A 22,092-nucleotide genomic window follows, 5' to 3' on the forward strand; every position below is an offset into this window, starting at 1 on the left:
CTTACTGTAGCCTGGTACACACGACTCTTGAGATCCAGTGAGATGCCTTTTTGACGCAAATTAGCAAACGCGATTCAAGCCTTTGAGATTCTTGCACTGATTGCATCAGACACACTTCCGTCAGTGCTAATACAACTACCGAGGTATGTGAAGTTTTCCACAATCTTCAGTGATTCTCCTTGAATTGTAAGGGATATGTTCGCAGACGGCACGTTCTGAAGCATGACTTTGCACTTTGAAGGTGCAAGGCACATGCCAAAAGATGGAGTGATGGTTGTCAGATTATTCAACAGAGCTTGTGCTTCGCTTTGGTCTTCAAAGATGTCATCTGCGTACTCCAAATCGACAAGGCTATCGCCAGCAACGATTTGAACACCGGGTGTTTTAAAACCGTCCAGTGTTCGCCTCATTATTTCATCGATGACGAAGTTGAACAAGAATGGGGAGAGTGGACATCCTTGTCTGATCACTTTTTGTGGGGAAGCTTTTGGAGAGCTCACCATACACCCTCACCCGCCCAGAAGTATGTGAATATAGGGAGCGGATTATGTTTACAGACTTCTGGGGCATACTGTGTTGAGAAAGTGTAGTTAACAGTGCTGATCGATCAACAGAATCGAACGCACCCTTGAAGTCAAGGAATACCAGGATCGTGGATTGTCTGTACATGTGACGTTGCTCTAACACCTGGCGGAGTGAAGATGTGGTCAACACAGCCTCTACCTGGTCGAAGCCCCGCTTGCTTCCCACGAGTCAAGGCTTTGCGTGCCACCGTAAGACGACGAAGAATCAGTGACGCCAGAAGCCTTGTCACAACAGGTGTCAGATCAACACCTCTGTGGTTACTACATCCATTGCGGGTACCCTTTTCGCAAATGGGCACTACTATCGATTCACCCCAGTTGTCTGAAACGGTCTCCTTCTCACAGACAGACCCAAATAGGCTAGATAGGCACTGGCTGAAAAATCCACCGCCACCCTTGAAATGAACAGGTGGAAGGTCGTCAGGACCAGCAGCACGATAACGCTTGAGTCAAGACATACATTCGGACACTTCTGAGACTGTAGGCGGCTCCATATTTACGGTCCACCTTTCTGTTGAAGGCCAGGTTTCTGGTTTGGAGGTATCAGATGGCCAGCTGAATTTTTGCTTGAAGTATTGTGCTCAGCGGTCCAAACGTTCTGCTTTGCTGCATATCAGAGTGCCCTTTTGGTTTTTAACTATCCCGCTGACAAGAGGTTTCCGAGGACTAGTCAAACGAATCAAGTGGAATAGTTTTCGCGCGTTTCCAGCATTCTTTGCATCTCCCATTTCTCCGGCCTTTCGAGTCCACCAAGCTTCTCGGTCTGCGCGGACACTCAGTTTCGCCTGGAGTCGGATGATGTGCCGGGTGGAGTTATAGCTGCGGACAAGCTGAATCTGTTGCCGAGTCTCCAGCAATGACACGGTCCTATCAGAGATCCAGTGCTTGGATGAGTTTGGCCGGGTTGTACCGCAAGCAGATATTTTTTCCCAGTGGCCGTTTATATCCGACACCGTACCGTCCGGCAGGCGTCCGAGGAGCTGGTTCTGATAGTTTCGTTTGACTGGTCCGTCCACTAGCTTCTCAATGGCTAAGCGAGGTGTGCGCAACTTGTGTACACCTGAAAAGCGCAATGATAAGCAGCAATGTACAAGTGCATGATCGGCGTTCACACTGGTGTTCCAGAAGGAGCGGCAGGTGGTGATCGACCCTCACCACCGATGTGGTCTGTTTGGATTCGGTGCTGGTTTGGTGCTGGGCACCACGTTGTCAAGCGATTTCCACTGTTCCGGAAATTCGTACTGCAAAGGAACAGTCTGCGACCGGCACACACCCAAAGTGAGCAGTCTCAGTTGTCCGTGTGTCTCGTGTCCAAGCCAAGACGACCACCCAATCGGGCCTCAGCAGTGCTTAGTCTACCTACATGGTTCTTCATATCACCAGCAACCACAACGATATCTGAGCTTTTAGTCTGCTGTAGACGGGCACCTAGAGGGTCATGGAAACTCCTTGGCATATTCAGAGCTACAGTCAGGTGCGATGAACCTCACTCCCTTTAGATTGTCAAAGATGTTGCCAAACGAATCGCACAGAGGCGACTATCAACTGGTATCCAATCAAGCGGAGACACTTCCGCTCGTTCGCTCAATACAATACCCACCCTAGCACATCCAGCTGCACCGGCCTCTGCATCACCAGAGGTGCGCAGCCGGAACCTGGAGGAGAGCGAGGGGGCAGTCAGTTCGATCACAGTACTTGCGTCCTGTGTCCTTGTTTCTGAAAGACAACATCAATACAGAGGGAATCCAGCGTACGCGCAAGAGCCACCTGTCGACCTGCTTGCTTCAGTGTGCGAACATTGAAAGTGGCTAAGTGGACGGACTTTCGTGGTTTGAAAACAGACTTCGAAGTGTTTAGGGTTGTAACTGAACTCGGACGTGCGGAAGATGAAGCTGAGTGTGATGCAGAGCGAGTGAAACGGTCAGTCCTAGAGCTGAGACCTGCGGAGAAACTATTCATTTTGGGCTCAGTGGGTGGCCGAGGTACACAAACCGCCACACCACAGTAGGGTCCAGTCTCTTGTGGGCGCGTACGAGTATACAGAAAGCTCTTGCCTGGGTTCACGTCCAATGGTGTAAGGCAAGCATGACCTCTTTCCAGTTTCCTCTTCAACTTCGTTATTGATATGCTGCTTGAATTTTCTCTGCCAGCCTCTGAAACCTGCTGAGTCGAAATGCTCCCGGGACGTTCCATCACAGGCATTGAGTATGCAGAAAATATCGCTGTTCTTGGTTCGGATCCTTCCCAAATGCAAATGATTTTAAATAACCTAAATAACTGTCGCACGGTTTAGCCTGCACTTCTGCAAAGTGTGAAGTGTTGCTGCAAGATTGGGTGGGATCAAACCCGCACCTCATGCTTGCAGGTGAGCCATTCGACGTGGTAGATAAATTCGTTTACCTGAGCAGCTTTGTTGGTTCTGGTGGACTGGCTGAAGATATTACTTCTTGAATCGGAAAGGCAAGGACAGCTTTTGCCAACCTCTGACACGTATGGCGCCGATGTGACGCCAGTTTGTCTGTCAAGGGAAGAGTTTACACTGCGGTTTTGCGATCCATACTGCTTTATGGATCAGAGTCGTGGCCGCTACATGCAGAGGACATACGGAATATGTCAGTGTTTGGTCATCAGTGTCTCCGAAGCAATGGTCGGATTTTGTGGGAACATCGGATTAGCAATGCTGATGTACGCCAGATGGTCTTAGGAAGAAGGAACTTTCCCGCGATAGATGAATTGCTCACGCTTCGTAGTTTACTCTGGTTGGGACATGTACCCCACATGCCAGAAGACCGGCTGTCTCTCAGAGCTTTTTTTACCAGCCCTGTGCTGTGTGGAAGCCACCAAGAGGTGGACATCATATAACCTGACAACGAAGTAGGAAACCACTAACCAGTAAACTTAGTCGGATAGGCAACGGCCGCCTCCCTGGATGAGGACTCTGGGACTCAAGTCAACAGTGGTTGATGACATTGGCAGAAATGGCCCAGTCGCGCAATCTATGATGCTCGTGCATAAAAGCTATCGCCTTCGATGCGTAGTTATCCGATTTCCGAACAAACTCAACGTGCCTTCGCCCCAAAGGCTTTCACTTTCCCGTTCTCCTGTAATCGAAACTGTAGCAGCTGGAACCAATGTGCCTATGGCACACTGTTCATAGCTGATGAATTGAACTGACTGAGGTCTGTGTTTGTCTTGGGTACTTGAAGGTGTATTATCCCTCTTGAATCTTACTTGTGTACGTCTAAAAAGTCAGTTTAAGAAGGTTTTAAGAAGGCAGATCGTCCGGGTAAACATTGTCTGCTGATTTTACGTAGAGTGCAGAGATTGGTCTTACGGCAGGCGACCGACTTGAATGTGGGGGGTTATTACCAACCGGGAACAGTGACCTATTTGAGCGTCCTGTCACAAGATCGTTGTGGCCTTACTGAATTTCAAGTGTCAGATGGGGATAAATCGCAGTTTACTGACGTTGTTCATCGGCCCTACCCGTAGTATTTTAATAGATTCCGGCTTTGTGGGTTGGCATAAAAGTTCTGAATAACCGTAACTGGAGCTAAAAATTTATACGTTAGTTGTCGTGACAGCAGCCGCACTGGCGCAAAGGCGTCAGCTGCGGCAGTGCATGCAGAATAGGTTTAGAATGGCTCAAGTGTTTAGCGCGCGAATTTACTGACCGGAAGGTCCATGATTCGAACCCGACCTCTAACTCTCGACTTCCTTTGCCTAGGCTTGATTAACCTGGCAGTATCCCAGCTTCCTTCGGGTAGCATGACAGATAGGCACCGAAATGGTGTTACAACTGAGCAGTTTTCTTATAGAATGCAGACAAGTGTTTGGGAACTGGCTTGGATAATAGGATAAAAGTTCACTGTCTTCCTGAAATCCTGGTTAGCAACTTAATCTCTGGTTCGACTGTTTAGTGAGAGATAAGTCCATCCATTTTATTGGTCTAATTATGATAGAATAAGTGTTAGTATCCCGCGATTTACTCCTCGGCGCTTCGGCTGCCTCGGGAGTCCTACTCCGAAAGTTCGAACAATAAACCTCAATATATTAAGGGTATTTCCCGCATGATAATTCGGTCAAAGTAGGTGTTCGACGTGACACCTAATCCTTTCGGTCTCTTCCGCCAGAACTCGATGCGAATATTCTCAAGTGTATCAGCAACAGGATAACTCGGATTACTCACTGCGGTTCTCAGATCCACATCCTTAATTGGTTTGATCTCAAATTTGCACAATTGCTTTGGGGACGGAGTACAATATTAACACGTGCACTCCCAATACGTTACTGCAAACATTAAATCTAATCAGTTAGTATTAGAATATATCTATGACGCTTGTCTCTGGAAAGAGTATGCCACGCTGTTATACGTGCTGTACTCAGTAGAGATGAAATATGAGCTTCTTAGTTAGAAGATAATAATAACCTGTTGATGGTCTGCTCCGACGTAGTGCTCAGATGTCCAATTTCGCTGTTCAAAAGCGCAGGCGCTCTGTTTTTCCATGAACATTCTTCCAGATTTGACGTTTCGTTCGCTGTGTGCTGACGATGGATTGTCTCAGAACACTCAACCATTAGTTTACCAATTGAGAAAGTTGCGTTAGTCAAAGGGATCTGGCAGCATATCAGGCTGAGGCGCACTCGGATTTTCGATACCAAAAACAACTATTATTAAAGTGGAAGTAGCTTTCCTGCTGTCTACAAGAGGTTCCCTGCCAAATAAGGCTGCAATTTTTCGTTAGGTGCCTATGAGCAAACGGTCCCCTGACGAGACTTGTATGTTGCCGTAAGAAGGATCTGGTTCTGGGCACCGCCATATCCGGAATATGTTTTTAAATTACCGTTCATCACCTTTGTTGAAGACTTGTTTATCCCATGCTTTTGCTTCTTTTCTTCTTTGACAGTCAAGCTCAATGGGAATCGTGAAGTGATTGGCACTCTTCGTGGTTTCGATGCGTTCATGAACATCGTGATCAATGACGCCATGGAAATCACCAAGGACGGACAGCAGTTACGGATCGATATGGCAGTTATTCGCGGCAACAGTATAAATATCGTAGAGGCGATTGATCGTGTGTAACCGTGTGTTTTGGTCAATCTTTGTACAGTCCTGACCTGTTGGAAATTTTGTCATAAACTTTTTATCGAGTAAAATTACTTTTGGCTCCGTATAATAGGCATTCTCCGGTTTACGCAACTTAGCTTGCCCCGTCATTCCTGACCGTCAAAGGTTTCGATTCACCATTCACCTAAGCACTTCACGAGGCCATCATGAGTGAGCGCTAATTAATGGATCACGCCTGTGCGTAACTTATTCTACGACTGTTATATGTCTCACTTCTGAATCACGTAATGGAATTCAAGGTATGCTCCCCAGCTTTGCAAGTCTGTCCTAAAAGGCGTATGATTACATTTGGAAGCGAACCTCACTAATGTTTTGTTTGACAGTATTTACATACCCGTCGATTATTTGACCATCGAAACCTGTTTCGTGTAAGCGGTTTTGAGCGTCAAGTCGTAATCTACCTGTCTGTGCACTTGCGTCAGCTGTTGGGTCAAAATTCAGCTCATTATAGAAAACCCTTATCCGTTCACTTTTATGGTCTGCAGCGAACGTCTCCGCAGCTGCTTCGAACTATCGTTACACCGGACCGTAGTAGCCAATCGTCTTGTTCCTCTCTGGATGCCCTCTTCTAGAGCCCGTGATATCTGATACTTTGAGTGTTGGTTCTGCGCTGTCCGTTTATACTCTGACAAACTGGGCAGTAGGCATAAACACTATCTTCTGGAATTGGTTTATCTAGTCACGGACACTGATACCAGTGTTTCGGGTAATGTGAACGCAAGTCAAGTACGTCCGATAACCTAGAATGCTTCCACTGTCAATCTTATTCTTGTGAAGATCATGTATTTACTTCGAAGTCTACTGGCGCAACCTTTGATTACAGTGCTTTTGGAATCCCATGGTAGTTCTTAGCGAGCCAGCCGCTTGGCATATTAACTAACCCTATCGCTTGTTTTCATGCATAGTTTAAGGACAACGATCGTCTCCTACGCCTCATGATGTCGTTCGCCCCCGATCGCTTCGTTGCCTACATTAGCAGAGGATTTTGCATGTTCTTTTGGATTTGAAATACTTTTACGGTGTTCGCGGCGAACTTCGAAAGATGTCCAGCGACCTCATTCTAATCCACTCCGTGAAATTGGCTTCATTTTTGTTACCCTTAGGGATCTGAACTATTCGTTCACTGCAAAAAATGCTTATGTTGGTTTGCTGTTGGCCCGAGTAGGACTCAAACAATCTAAAATGTATGGGAAATCGCTGCACTTGTCAGAAATGTAGCTGCCTCAGCCGTGTATGAGGTCTTTTTCAGTCTATTTTCTGGCAACCCAGCTGCTGCCTTTTCTCCATAATGAGAACTAAGTCGACCAATCCTTGGGACTAACTGACCTGACAGCCTGATACATGAACTCAAATTGCCAGCGGAGTTGGGGACGGTAGTTTGATTGGCCACTTAACTTAGAAGCTCTTCAGCGGTAAGGTATTTATTTTTTGGCTACATATACGTCATTTGGTAGGGTGTAACCGTTTTGGAGAGAAACTAGGTCCTGGGAAGATAAGCGGTAAACAGCGTTTTGTATTGTGCTTCAGACGGAATCATTATCAAATACACTGGCTGTTCGAGCTGAGCTTGAGGATTAACTGAATTCCTATGGATAAAACAGCAGAAGACAGATCACGGGGTATTGACATTTCATCTTTATCTTCTCAGCCTTTATTAAAAAGTCAAGCTTTGACACAATAGCAGTGAAATTACTGGTGCAGTTAATGTGGGCTGATCAGTTCGATTTCTCTGCTCCCATTCCACTGGGTCTAAGGCAGGCCGGTCGGGTCTCAGTGCTGCGATTATCCTGCGGGTACCATTGGCTGAAGTTTTTTCCCTAAGGTTCAACCGTACCGAGTAGACCAATGAGAGATAGCTACTGTCCGCACTGCGTGGTATCATTTTGCAGGACATTCTAGAAGCAAAATCGTACTGTTCTTTGCCACAGGGTTCTTCCGGACAACGTATCAGGTATGGAAACAACTGTAATCCGTTCGCGCGAAAACAAGCGGACCTGCACACTCGCCTTCTGCAGTCAAGCAGGTCAGAATTAACCCAGTAGTCCGGGCTGAATGCCATAAGAAAATCCTAAAAAGCGCTGTTTCTCATTTAGAACCTAGGGGCTGGACGAGGGTCCCTGTACAAAAACATCCACCACCTTGTGGGTAGGATTTCGATTCAAAGACACGGGCAACCCAACCCCATCTACTTGTGCAAAAACCAGTACTCGTTCGTTACTCTTCCCTCACACCGCTTCATTCAAATCTGACTGATTCGTTTATCTGTCAATCACTTAACCGTTGCTCTGTATTTAAACCTTTTCTCGGTAAGGTAAACTCCTATTAAGTTTTAGGGGTCTATTCTGCATTGCGACTTCGAACATCAGCACTGTGTCAAATTAGCCAACCAGCATCTCTTACTCAGTTCCTGTTTCCTCTTTCGGTCGTTGAATATCGTACCCGCTACGCATGCAATACCCCAGTTCAGTCCATCACCTCAGACCGCTCGGGGCGAACCCAGAATTCTAACAGTTTGCTCTTCGGTTATCTGGTGATCCTGATTAGGTGGCTCGCGAGATCTTGAGCGTAAGAGTTGTGCTTATTCGTAGGGATGAATACGCTTTGTTGCACTGGATTCCAGTAACCCCTTCGTCTTGACACTGTTCGGCTAACTGGTTCAGTGGCGATAAATGCGTTCCAATGCGTTCAACGGTTCCATTTGTCGTACCAACATATACTTTCACAAAGCGCAGCTCTAAGGTGGAGAAAAATTGCTCAAACTGATAATTATCACGCTACTTCAGTCGGCAAGGAGCACAGATACTGTGGTTCTAGCAGTTGATTGACCAGGTCCGTAAGTAGCCAGTCTTGGCGGACGTCTTGATGTTCACCGCCCAATGGGAAGTGAATTCTCCAGTTATGTTCCGAACGTTATTCGTTTCTAGCCGATGCGAACTTTCTGCACAAGCGGTCACACCTGGGTATTGCGAACTATAAACCATCTCCGGACCCAATTGAATTCTGTCAGATGCTGGTGAAGAGTTTCGATTCAAGGTTTTGGTTGGTTTTAGAGGACACTACTTAACCTTGATCATTACATTGATGTACTCACCTTCCCTCTGGGACACCACGGTCGCAAGATCGTTCACTTTGTTGCCTGCAATGTGTCTCTGTAGACTGACAATATCGGGTTGAGTCGTCTAAAAGAACTCAGAATTCAATCTACTGGTAATAGTGATGATCTGGACGGCGATCGTAAAAAACTGGAGGAACCATGCTCGCAGCTTTTTAAACAGTCCACGAATAGTCTCTTGCACACACCAGTGGACACTGGATCTCATCATAATCAGCATCTCTCACTGATGTCGAAAAAGCCAGGTTAGAAAGAAACGAATGTGATGGCTCGCGTTGACCCCTCGAATGTCGAATAATGAGAAGCCTACGCATTGACATACCGCTAGCGGATAGCCGAACCCCGAGAATTGGAGAAAGCTTTTGTAACGAGAAACAACCGATTCCTGTTTCAGCCAGTCCGATAAATTGATCGGAAAGGGACGAATGTTAGAGAAACGATCTCCGAAAAGAATGGGACTTCAGTTCACTCACAGAGGCGTCATTTTGACGCTTCGAATGACATTCGGACTGGCCTTCATCATGCTAACATCTAGAAGAACTACATGAACCTGAATGGAACGCCGACACCATTTCTTCATCAAAAACGGGAGTCACCGGAGAATCCAACCGCCTCAGTACAGATAAGCCCCCTGTTCAGATAGTTTGTATCTTGTACACTTCAGAGGTCCTTTGTGACCATTCTGATGATAACACCCCATGAATGAGGATAACACTAATGGAATGGAGCGCTTTGACGGTGATTCCACCATACAGAATGACACAAAAGCATCGCGAGGAAACCACCAAGGTATCACCCTAGTAGTCATAGCTACCTACTTAGGTTTTTCCATCATCGTGACAGTCTGACTCATCAGAGTCAAGCTGAGTTTCCCTCCGGCCAAGGCTTCATCGAGTGTATCTTCATTCTGCCATAAATGTTGGAACCGCTCCACTCCTTCCGACGACCAACAATAGTCTTTTTTAACCTTCTGATCGCGTGGATTTTTGTAAATATGGCCGTTGTTGTCGATAAAAGGTGTTCCTTCTTAATTTTCGTGTCTTATAATGGCTCTGTGGATCTCTTCCCGCCGGTAGTTGTCTACTACAAACTCCTGATTTCACTACATCGTTTGTCGTCAGATATGGGTGCCATGTCACCCCTCCATTTCAACTTCGTATTCATGCCATACTTGTGTATCTTTACTTGTGTCTAACATTTTTGGGGTAGTAATAGCCCTGGGGCGTTCGCTTACAGACAGCCCTGACGATATCGCCCGTCTCGCGTGGTACGTTTTGTAAACCCAAACTGCTTTAAATAACCATGTTGCACAGTTTGGCGTACGCTTCACACCTGAAAAATGTGAACCAAACTGCAATACTCGATAAGCGAGACCAATACGCCATGTTTTTTATGTAGTAGATTAGTCCGTCTACTCGGGCAGCTGCATATGACTCGCGAAGGATCAACTCATTTCCTGAATCAGGAAGGCTAGGGCAGCGTTTTGATGGACTCCGATATTCGTTGTGCCTACTTGACATCAGTTTGACTGTCAAGAGTAAAGGATTTGGTGTTTTGGTTCGATTTGTCCTGCTTTGTGGGCAAGAAACCTCCACTGATTACGTATCCTCGAAGGCCTAATATTTGAACACCGATGCCTCCGAACAGTTACGTGGATCTGTTGCGGGCATCAGATCAGTAATGCTTGGTCCGGTCATGCTCCATATGTTACGCTAGCTGGGCCGTACACTTTGTATGCCTCGCAGGACCCTGTTCGCCAAACGTGTCAGATGGTAATAACTTAGGAACGGTCGGTCCATGAATTGGCAGCGAAGCAGCAGTCAACTCAGTCGCTTCGGGAACTGCCGTCTCCCCGGGTGGGAACTCAGGGACGAGAGAACTGAATGGTTGGTGACCGTGACAGGTACGGCTGTAACAGCCGGTGGCTGTCTCAGCATCAAATTCATTGTCTTAGAACTGTAGTTCTGTCACCCTTTCCCATATCGGACAATTTAGTCAGTGAACTGGTTGGGCTGTCGTGTCCAACGCGCAGCTCTCATTTCCTCATTCTTCTTATCATCGGTGGACGAAGCTGCAGCACCTGCAACCACTATCATTTGGCGCACGATTTATGGCGGAATAAATGACTGCCTGACCCGATTCCTAGATGCAATCCAATTGCACATAGTGAGTTCATGGTTTTCGAGGGACGATTTTCTTCTCTCTTGAATGGCGGCCCAAATGAGGCATGGGCTGGCTTCTATGCCACGTATCCTATTAAAGCCCAGCTACCTCCGGTGCCCACGGATATTTATTTCGTTTACCGGTGTAAATATTCACCCTTATCGCACGACTTAGTAAAGGTATCAGGTCGTCTCACCAGTTGACCGATTAACTAGTTACGTGAACTGTGGTCAGATCCGGCGTGAGGTGTGATTTTGAGCCACGACGCGGCAGTTTGTGCTCGGTCAGTAGGCACAAGCACTGTGACTTTCTGGAGTCCTGATATGGAATCGTTTGCTCTTCTCTCACCGTCCATCCCAACGTTAGTGCTGAGACTAGCAGTCAAAATCCTAGACAGGAACTCGTTTTCTTGATTCCACCTTCAATTTCTGCTACTGATAAAATGCGAAGTAGTGCGTCTGTGCACGTAGCGCAATCGATGGGTCTCCCAGTAGTTCCTTGGCTACTTATTGGACACAATACTTGACCTTGCTACTTTCTTGGATACTAGCCGATTAGATCTTTCTAAGCTTTTAAAAAAACGACCCGCGCATGCTTTAACAATTAGGGAAATAACTTGGTTGGTCCATCATTTTGCAAGTTGTCATGAGAACTGTTCCTGTGCAGAACAAGGAAACATGGTAAGCTTTCTCCATTTATCGGTGCTGAAGAAATTTCAGAACTCTTATCTGCAAGGACAGGCATCTTACGCAGAAGGATTCAGCGAGCATTATTTCGTGATCCACACGATTGTGGTTTGAACTGATCAAACGGCTAGGGTGGCGAACCAATAAATTTTCTACCCAGCAATTCCCAAATCATTTGCCGTATTGTTAGCTACCAGAAGACCAAATACATTTACCCCACTCTGAGCTGCCATTTAGACTTCACTTCTTGCACAACAACCCCGCTCTTTTACACAATCGAACTACCGGGGAATATACAGCATGCTTTACCGCATTAATCCATCCTCATTGTAGGACCTGATATTTTGCAAGCCAGGGACTGGACTTAGGTTGCTTACTTGCGTCCTGTTTTGAGATGCTCGATCACCGCTGGCTTCCTAGCATCATACTAGTTCGATGGGTCCAGCTTGTCCTCAGTGAACTGTGTAATCCAGTACTTGGTGACGCATCCGAACGATCAGCAAGTAAGGTTCATCATTTTTTTGAAACGGACAAGGCGTGTACTGCGTTTGTCTAACCAACATCTTCCAAAGTGAGGGAAATTTTCTACTCCAACCCCTCGCTACCGAATCCTTCGCGGGGAACGAGCCGTATGACAGCGACACGAAATTGATCGAGCAGTTTAGGAGCTACTCGACAACTGTGAAATAACGTTTCTCAGAACTTCCATGCGGTCCTTGAATCATGCGTGCTCTCATTGATGGAGTCTATAGCCTTTATCGAAATTTATAACCTTTGCCAAAATTGCTTCCCAAATGAATAATCGGGATCCCTCTCGGGATTAAATTACTTCCCCATGGACAGAAATCTTGTGGCCAGAGCATTCTAAAGACTTTTTTATGAGACGGTTTCTAGTGAGGATCTAGGACTGTTCAGTCGTTTCATTTCGACCACCCATTATTGGTCCGCAGCTGGCCGGACCTGTTTTACACCATCTTTCATAACTTACATATAACGTCGGTAAAATGTCCTGGTCCAGAGTAATCAAAGATTGAGTTATCCGGTTGGATCAAGCAGACAGTTCGTATTCCATGAGAAATGTGTTAGCAGTATAACTGCTTCAACTACGGTGATTGTCGTTGGTCAAGGGGTTGTTCAGCCACATAGTGTGCTTGAGTGGCCTGTCTCTCTTTGACGAGGTCTGTATCGAGCGCATTGGTTTTAACTTGTGATCATAATAGGGCATGGGAGTGAGGTCTTGATGAAGGTCGATCCACCTAATGGCAGTAGTCTATTCACTCTCCTAGTGGTGAAAAAGCACTGTGTGCGCCAAAAACTCGAGCACCTGCTTATCTGTCCCTAAGAACTGTCCGCCAAGATTAATCCACTTGATCCGAACGAGCTACTGGCACCTTAGCATATCCCAAAACCGTCACCAGGTATTGTGAGGTCGAACTTAAGTGATTCACTATAGCACCGAACTCACTGTGAAGTGGTGCCTGACAATTTTTTCTCAGCAGACCCATAGGAAAAATGGGTAGGAAGGGCATTACGTCAGCGTTTTGTGGAACGAGATGTTTAGATTCACTGTCTCCTTCTGTTCACAAAAGATGCGTTTTGAACCGATTAGGGCCTCTCCTTCGGCTGGATTACTTAATAAGTTGACAGCCGCGAGCAGCTGTCAAGTGACTGGACTGTTTGACAATTTACTCGCGGTTTCCGTTCTTTGGACAAGAGATCATTGCCGATTTTACTGACACAGAAAATAACATATAGCATACCACTCCCTCAAGCTGGTCGAACTACGGTTTCCTGAAAATTCAGATGCTCATTATTGTGTGACATTTCAAGACCCCACGGAGAAAATTCCACTGCAGTCAGCTCTTGAATACTAGTGGTACCCAAGTCTCCCTACAAATCTAAAGGAACGGTTGAGTTGCTTGGGAAAATGTGTTGCATTTACTAAAGATGAAGGTACAAAACAATTTCTAATGACATTAAATGTGTTAACAGGGTTTGAAAAGATACCGAGTGTGTCCACGTAGCAACACCGATGGAGAACTTCAACGAATCCCTGACAGTTTCATCCGATAACGTGCATAGATGCTGTATTGTGGGCATTTGTTTTCTGGACAAAAATGCCTTTCTGACGACTTACCAATGACATCATGTGACAAAGCAAAAGATGTACATCACACGATGAAGCAAAATCGATTGCACTGGAAGTGATAATCTGGGAGTTAGATGGAACGGTAAAATAAAACTATTTAATTGGCCTTTGGTCTTACCGCATGGTGGATGAACAGGAATTCGAAGTGCCAGAACCATTCTGTAACTAGGACATCGTCGGTATATAGTCAGTTCAATTTAGTAACATCGTTTGGCCTAGCTTGAATAAAACCAGTATCCAATTCACTTTGCAGTGCTGATTTTCTAACGGCGGACTTCTATGTGACGCATTTTTTTGGTTTTTGAGTTTATTAATCTATAGGTAATTCAAACCACACGGGGATATTTGGCCCAATCCCAGAAACATAAGTCCATATTTTCATTTCAAAATGCATTGACCATGCTGAGATATACATGAAGGTTAATTCTGTCCAATTTGACTGCAACCTTTGCCTTTTTGTTTAGAAGAAAGGCGTCATCCATTTGCCATGTGATACGTGCCCTCTTCTGCTTGCCTTATTTTGGAAGTTTTAATTTTGGTCTGTCCATCTCACGCATGCACGTACGCACCCACAGCTTTATGTATTTCCAACTGCACGTGCATTTCAGTCACTTGGAATGGACAAAATAGAGTTCGAAACGAGTTGGGCAAAGGGAATATCTTTCCTCAAACTCAAAGAGAGAATGTGCGGTAGGTTTCCTGCTTGTCTACCGACAAGATGAAAACGGTGCTCAATCTGTGTCACCATGTAACGAATTGTAGACACTTAATTTTCCTCATTCAGTGCATAGGAAATAGGCTCAACCTAGTCGCACTATCACGGTTTTCGCGCCTACTACTCAGTCTACTGCCTGTCCAATGCGAGCTAAATCTCAATCCTTCTCACACGCCGTACGAAGGCTTAGCAGAGGGGAGGTGGCCACTCAGGTTTAGCTAATCTGCTTCTGTGGTTAGTTTTGACCGACTACTGGGACACTCGTGACCGGTCGTAAAAAAAGAGACATATTAACTCAAGACAACCTCTCCTGGAACTGTAACAAATTTGATGGGTGTGTGTCAGGCACAACTGCATTACAACTCAGTTTTCTCATGTGCATCTATTCCTTCAGCGTGGAATCTAAGTTTGCTCGCGCCAGATGCTGTTGATATTTTTGTTATGTCTCTTTCTCACTCTGCATCTCTGTGATTCTTTTCATCTTACTGTCGAGACAGCTAAGTGTAGTGTCTAACTTCCGACCTACGCACAGAATATTCTGGAAGAAACTTCCATCGTCCCTGGTAAATTTGCACATGCGAACGGTGCAAACAGAAGCTTAATATTCGCCTCGAAGAAACACATCGGAATCGAACTAGTACAACATAGGGGACTAAAATTAGCTCACTGTTTCACATGCTATAAACAGTTCGAGAAGGACGAGCATCCGAAAAGAAATTACACCGAAAGGCATCTGCAAACTCCGCTAGGTTGCTTGGCGACCCACAGTGAGATTACAGAAATCATACTCTGTGGTTTCACGTTACCGATCTGGCCTACTTGTCTGAAGTGAGCATTTCTGAGGTAGAGGTTTTCCTACATGTTCACCTGACCCTTAGTGAGGTGTTTTCATGAATTTTGGTATCACATTCGTATGCACTAGCTGTAATCCCATGCCACGAGTAAACATCATAGTGTATTCATTGCATCAACGGCCATCTAACGTGTATTTGTATAAACTGTCCTTCATTGTTTAAAGCCTATCCTATCCAGTGCAATATTTACGTTTTATTCGTCAGTGTGTTCAGGTACATTGCTTGGATTTTGCAAATTCATTGGTAAAGGTACCGCATTAAAAAAACTGTGGAAATCCACGGGGATATTTATACACAAATATTTCACGGATGTATTAGTTAAACGCTTATGTAGGGTTTCAACGGCTTTGTAAACAAGGCATCCGACTACACTCGAGAGTTACGGAGAGAGGTGCGCTTGCACTACATTACTTTACTTCGGGAAATAGGTATGGGGTTAGCACAAGGACACCTAGCAGTATACCCCTGCAGTCAGAGCCATTACATCCATAAAAAGTAATCAAGCAAGCAAGTTAGGTGAATTACGTCCGCTGAGTGGAGTACTCGAGCATACATTAACGATACCACGGTCAAAGCTGTTTTCGGGAATTCGCTCCAAAATGGCCTCAGTCAAGTGTATCTAGTTAAGGGGCCGTATTCTGGTCATTGTGTTGCTTTTTCCAGCACCATATCGACGAGTATCACAAATTCGTGATGAGCGACTCTCAGCATGTTCAGCACTCTTCGTTTAGTCCAGCATTGTCCATCGAAAAACCCCAGCGGTTTGGAATTCCGGGAAGCATAGGAGAATATGAGAGCTGACTCCCAGAACCTAGGCGTCCAACCTCTGTGCATACATCAAATAGACAATTCGGTAGGTAGTAATGAGATGGTAAAACGTGGGGAAGCGGGTTAGTACTAGGTTCTCTGTGAGTATCAACACGTAGGCCGACCGCCTAAAGAGTAACCGAAGGAAAGATTTCCGGGGAGATTTCCGGAAGAGTTCCTGACGTCGACCCGTCGTCCAACTTCCTAGGGTGGTCATTTAACTGGCTGAATTCGGTTTAGTTTTGATGAAGGCAAGTATCAAGGCAAGCATCAAGTATGATGAGCTCTTTCCAAAAGCGTATTTCGAAAGGGGGTTTAAGTGGTCTCATTCGCCCACAATACATTGAGAAACTGGAGGGTGGAAACAAAGCACATTCAGTGAGGGTGGCTAAGTCCTACAAGAGTGTTAGATTCTTCAGTGCCTGTTATCGCCCTTTGGGTCAGTTTTGAAGGAGAGCTCCAAGAACACAGATAGATCTACAGCGTGAGATAATGACACAACAGCCCGGCGTATCAGAGGGAATCATCTTTGGGACAAAAATATAAACGACCAGTTTAAAAAGCACCACCGTATCACGAATTAAAGCTTATGGAAAATGTACTAAGCTAAGCAGTTCAAACGGAGCCAAAAACAGAGAACCCCGTTCTTCGAAATCGTCCACTGCTGCCGTCAGTGAAAAGGTAAGATACAGACTCAAGTGTATGAAAAGTGTACCGTTGAATGGTTTAAATTCTGCTTCCGAAGTGCTGGGTTCATAGTGCTTATTAGCCAGGATGACTAATCAACTTTGTGCCAAGGATGTTGCTCTGACTGAAAGACTAGAATCCATACTAAATTATTGCAAGAATCACATGAATATTAGAGCTTCTCTTAATTAAACGTTAATCCGACCACGACTTTTTAAAACTTCCCAGCGTTGGTACTCGGAACATCCAAGAAATTTGATTGCATTCATCAGTAGTTGTTGCATTCGCTAATTACTGTTTATCGTAAGCTCGGATACATGAGGGGAACGAGTCCGTCAACACTGGGCTACTACAGAGGAGGTTAGCCCCCCTCCTCCGGTCCCGGTTTGGCAGATATCTGAATTTCGGCTGACAACGGACGGATATGGTGCCTACATCCTGCAGAATTTCACTAGTTGTTGTATCAGATGCAAGGCAGCTGAGTTTTTCACCACCTCAAGACCTCTGATCAAAGCTGAATTACGACCATCAACCATAGTTTTCACCAGTGTCACAGAAAAACAGCAATGCTGCGCCTTGATTTTAGGTGAAACCGGAGCACGCTCTGCTCACCAATCCTTATCCGTACATCGTGAAAATGACCTAACAGAAAGGTGAGACCGGAAAAGCAGCACTTCCGTTTTGAAAGTCAAAATTCTATCGGCATGAAATGTTTCAGGTTTGCAGTGCACAGAAGAAGTTGGCGTAGCTCGTTACGAGACATTCTCTAAGAGGACAAATACACTGAGCACACCTCTTTTGGTGCTCATTACGGTCATTTCGTTATTTTTGCCCTCTTTCATCCGAGTTAAGTGCTGGAATTAAAACGGCCCGTCAATGCTTGTATGCGATTCTCTTTGAATTAATGAAAGACGTCACTACTCAAACAATTCTTCGAAAAACCAAACAGAGACCAAGGAATATAAGCTGGACAGATGCTGTCTCTGTTTTTTTGCATGGGCCACTCTGTCTTCTCTATGGGTGTCTGGAACAGCTATCACATATAAGCTGACTGAATACCATGACACACAGTATCAGTGAAACGACATTTCGACAGAATTCGACCTGCATTTTCATAGGATTGTGCTTGTCACTCACCTTCCTTGATTGAGTTCACAACATTTCTTGAGAGTCTACGTTGACAGTGGCGATCGACCTCTCTCAGACAAATGAACTCGCGTAATCGAATACGTACATCGGCCTTCAACATTTCTGAGTGAGTTACAGAACTTCATTTTCACTAACGTGTTGGGCGAACCGGCGGAATCCGTTTTTGGGAACGTTTTGTCTGAAATGGTTGACTTCATTCAATGTAGTGAAGACACAAACGACCATGCAGTCACTAGCAGTCACTTGTAGTGCCGTCTCGTTTCTTTGGAGCGCCTTTAATCAATCTCTTCATTTTAGTGCAAAATTCTGAATCCTCTGGTTCTTTAGCCAATTCTGAACCTATCTATAATCTGCACACGGTGAGCAAGACAACGCTACTATCCAGTAGCGTTGTCAGCGCGTAGTCAGCGCACCGAACACACTGATACATGCTGTGGCGATCTCATCCTACCATACCTTTCCTCTGCCCACGTGTTCTCCGGCAGATCACCAGAGCGAATGATGAAGCATACTTCATTGTCCGTAACGCCCAAATGTTGTAATGGCATATAATGGTCTTGACCAGAAAGCTCGGAAAACATAACCTTAATACAGTAAAGCCTAAACGATTCGTTGAAATATGTGTAGCTCGGGTGTGTTTACTGTTGGTTGATCAGGTGATAGTTGGTCTGTTCGCCGAGCTTGGCAGTTGATTTGCACATGTTTCGTACCCAATCGAGGAGGCATCGTCAGTGAAGTGAGTGCTTCCTCCTTACCCAGCTGCGTTTTTCACAGTTTTTGAAGTGTATCTGATATCCTGCCACGTGATTTGCTAATTGGTATACATCTTTCGTGTAGTATTATTGGCCCGATTGTGATTTGTGCTGCGTTGTGGTCTGCATCCCTCGTACTCCATTTGATTGAATGGCTGTTTGGGGTGCTTCAGGTCCATTTTGGATTGGTCCGTTCCGGGTTTGTGTTGCGTTGTGGTCTCTTTTCTTTGAATTCGGTTGGCTGCGATGACGGTTTCTATTGTGGGCAGTTTCCTTGCTTCAGCCCGGTTGTTTGCTTTAGTTTGTCCGCCTCTGTGATCTGTAGTTCCGTAGTTCTTTTGCTTGTAGTGGTCAATAGACTGGATCATTTCCGATGTGTCTGTTGATGGCGTTTTCAGTGGAGTGCCATGTTTCCATGCATCGAGATAATGACACAACAGCCCGGCGTATCAGAGGGAATCATCTTTGGGACAAAAATATAAACGACCAGTTTAAAAAGCACCACCGTATCACGAATTAAAGCTTATGGAAAATGTACTAAGCTAAGCAGTTCAAACGGAGCCAAAAACAGAGAACCCCGTTCTTCGAAATCGTCCACTGCTGCCGTCAGTGAAAAGGTAAGATACAGACTCAAGTGTATGAAAAGTGTACCGTTGAATGGTTTAAATTCTGCTTCCGAAGTGCTGGGTTCATAGTGCTTATTAGCCAGGATGACTAATCAACTTTGTGCCAAGGATGTTGCTCTGACTGAAAGACTAGAATCCATACTAAATTATTGCAAGAATCACATGAATATTAGAGCTTCTCTTAATTAAACGTTAATCCGACCACGACTTTTTAAAACTTCCCAGCGTTGGTACTCGGAACATCCAAGAAATTTGATTGCATTCATCAGTAGTTGTTGCATTCGCTAATTACTGTTTATCGTAAGCTCGGATACATGAGGGGAACGAGTCCGTCAACACTGGGCTACTACAGAGGAGGTTAGCCCCCCTCCTCCGGTCCCGGTTTGGCAGATATCTGAATTTCGGCTGACAACGGACGGATATGGTGCCTACATCCTGCAGAATTTCACTAGTTGTTGTATCAGATGCAAGGCAGCTGAGTTTTTCACCACCTCAAGACCTCTGATCAAAGCTGAATTACGACCATCAACCATAGTTTTCACCAGTGTCACAGAAAAACAGCAATGCTGCGCCTTGATTTTAGGTGAAACCGGAGCACGCTCTGCTCACCAATCCTTATCCGTACATCGTGAAAATGACCTAACAGAAAGGTGAGACCGGAAAAGCAGCACTTCCGTTTTGAAAGTCAAAATTCTATCGGCATGAAATGTTTCAGGTTTGCAGTGCACAGAAGAAGTTGGCGTAGCTCGTTACGAGACATTCTCTAAGAGGACAAATACACTGAGCACACCTCTTTTGGTGCTCATTACGGTCATTTCGTTATTTTTGCCCTCTTTCATCCGAGTTAAGTGCTGGAATTAAAACGGCCCGTCAATGCTTGTATGCGATTCTCTTTGAATTAATGAAAGACGTCACTACTCAAACAATTCTTCGAAAAACCAAACAGAGACCAAGGAATATAAGCTGGACAGATGCTGTCTCTGTTTTTTTGCATGGGCCACTCTGTCTTCTCTATGGGTGTCTGGAACAGCTATCACATATAAGCTGACTGAATACCATGACACACAGTATCAGTGAAACGACATTTCGACAGAATTCGACCTGCATTTTCATAGGATTGTGCTTGTCACTCACCTTCCTTGATTGAGTTCACAACATTTCTTGAGAGTCTACGTTGACAGTGGCGATCGACCTCTCTCAGACAAATGAACTCGCGTAATCGAATACGTACATCGGCCTTCAACATTTCTGAGTGAGTTACAGAACTTCATTTTCACTAACGTGTTGGGCGAACCGGCGGAATCCGTTTTTGGGAACGTTTTGTCTGAAATGGTTGACTTCATTCAATGTAGTGAAGACACAAACGACCATGCAGTCACTAGCAGTCACTTGTAGTGCCGTCTCGTTTCTTTGGAGCGCCTTTAATCAATCTCTTCATTTTAGTGCAAAATTCTGAATCCTCTGGTTCTTTAGCCAATTCTGAACCTATCTATAATCTGCACACGGTGAGCAAGACAACGCTACTATCCAGTAGCGTTGTCAGCGCGTAGTCAGCGCACCGAACACACTGATACATGCTGTGGCGATCTCATCCTACCATACCTTTCCTCTGCCCACGTGTTCTCCGGCAGATCACCAGAGCGAATGATGAAGCATACTTCATTGTCCGTAACGCCCAAATGTTGTAATGGCATATAATGGTCTTGACCAGAAAGCTCGGAAAACATAAATACAGTACAGTAAAGCCTAAACGATTCGTTGAAATATGTGTAGCTCGGGTGTGTTTACTGTTGGTTGATCAGGTGATAGTTGGTTTCCGAGCTTGGCTTGGCAGTTGATTTGCACATGTTTCGTACCCAATCGAGGAGGCATCGTCAGTGAAGTGAGTGCTTCCTCCTTACCCAGCTGCGTTTTTCACAGTTTTTGAAGTGTATCTGATATCCTGCCACGTGATTTGCTAATTGGTATACATCTTTCGTGTAGTATTATTGGCCCGATTGTGATTTGTGCTGCGTTGTGGTCTGCATCCCTCGTACTCCATTTGATTGAATGGCTGTTTGGGGTGCTTCAGGTCCATTTTGGATTGGTCCGTTCCGGGTTTGTGTTGCGTTGTGGTCTCTTTTCTTTGAATTCGGTTGGCTGCGATGACGGTTTCTATTGTGGGCAGTTTCCTTGCTTCAGCCCGGTTGTTTGCTTTAGTTTGTCCGCCTCTGTGATCTGTAGTTCCGTAGTTCTTTTGCTTGTAGTGGTCAATAGACTGGATCATTTCCGATGTGTCTGTTGATGGCGTTTTCAGTGGAGTGCCATGTTTCCATGCATCCGCGTTCTTTCTTTGTTCTCGCTTGAGCCAATACGTGAACGGTGCTCCAATTGAATTGGTGTCCACCTTGACCTTCGTGCACGAAGATGAGTGAGAGTTGGTGGTGCCTTTTGGTTGCAAGTTACTGTTCGTGTATTCTGGTAGAGAGCTTCCTTTCTGTTTGTCCCACTTAGTGTTTGCCACAAGCTCCGCAGTGAATCCCCGCAACACAAACCTGGAACGGACCAATCGAAAACGGACCTGGAACACCCCCAAAACACCCATCCAACCAACCAATGGAATACGAGGCGTACAGACCACAACAGAGCACAAATCACTCGGGTCAATAATACCAATTAGCCAATCACATGTCTGGATATT

At 45.4% G+C, this 22,092-nt stretch overlaps 2 protein-coding genes across 2 annotated transcripts in view; one reads left to right on the forward strand and one right to left on the reverse strand.

Annotated features, from left to right (window-relative positions):
• The window catches only part of T265_06108 (hypothetical protein), a gene marked incomplete at both ends in the record, with an annotated part of 8,084 nt that extends 2,332 nt beyond the window's left edge, over positions 1-5,752 (forward strand). Inside the window, one exon of the mRNA XM_009171294.1 lies at positions 5,492-5,752. Coding sequence (XP_009169558.1) covers positions 5,492-5,667 — 176 coding nt within the window. The remainder of the gene's footprint in view (positions 1-5,491) is intronic.
• A 13,557-nt stretch (positions 5,753-19,309) lies between these two features.
• On the reverse strand, positions 19,310-20,658 carry T265_06109 (hypothetical protein; the record flags this gene model as incomplete). The annotated part of the gene is made up of 2 exons (XM_009171295.1): positions 19,310-19,386; positions 20,547-20,658. 2 exons carry the CDS (start codon positions 20,656-20,658, stop codon positions 19,310-19,312), a joined length of 189 nt encoding a protein of 62 aa, XP_009169559.1.
• Between the last annotated feature and the right edge of the window lie 1,434 nt (positions 20,659-22,092).

The sequence above is a fragment of the Opisthorchis viverrini genome (assembly GCF_000715545.1).
Source record: "Opisthorchis viverrini unplaced genomic scaffold opera_v5_120, whole genome shotgun sequence".
NCBI lineage: Eukaryota > Metazoa > Platyhelminthes > Trematoda > Opisthorchiida > Opisthorchiidae > Opisthorchis > Opisthorchis viverrini.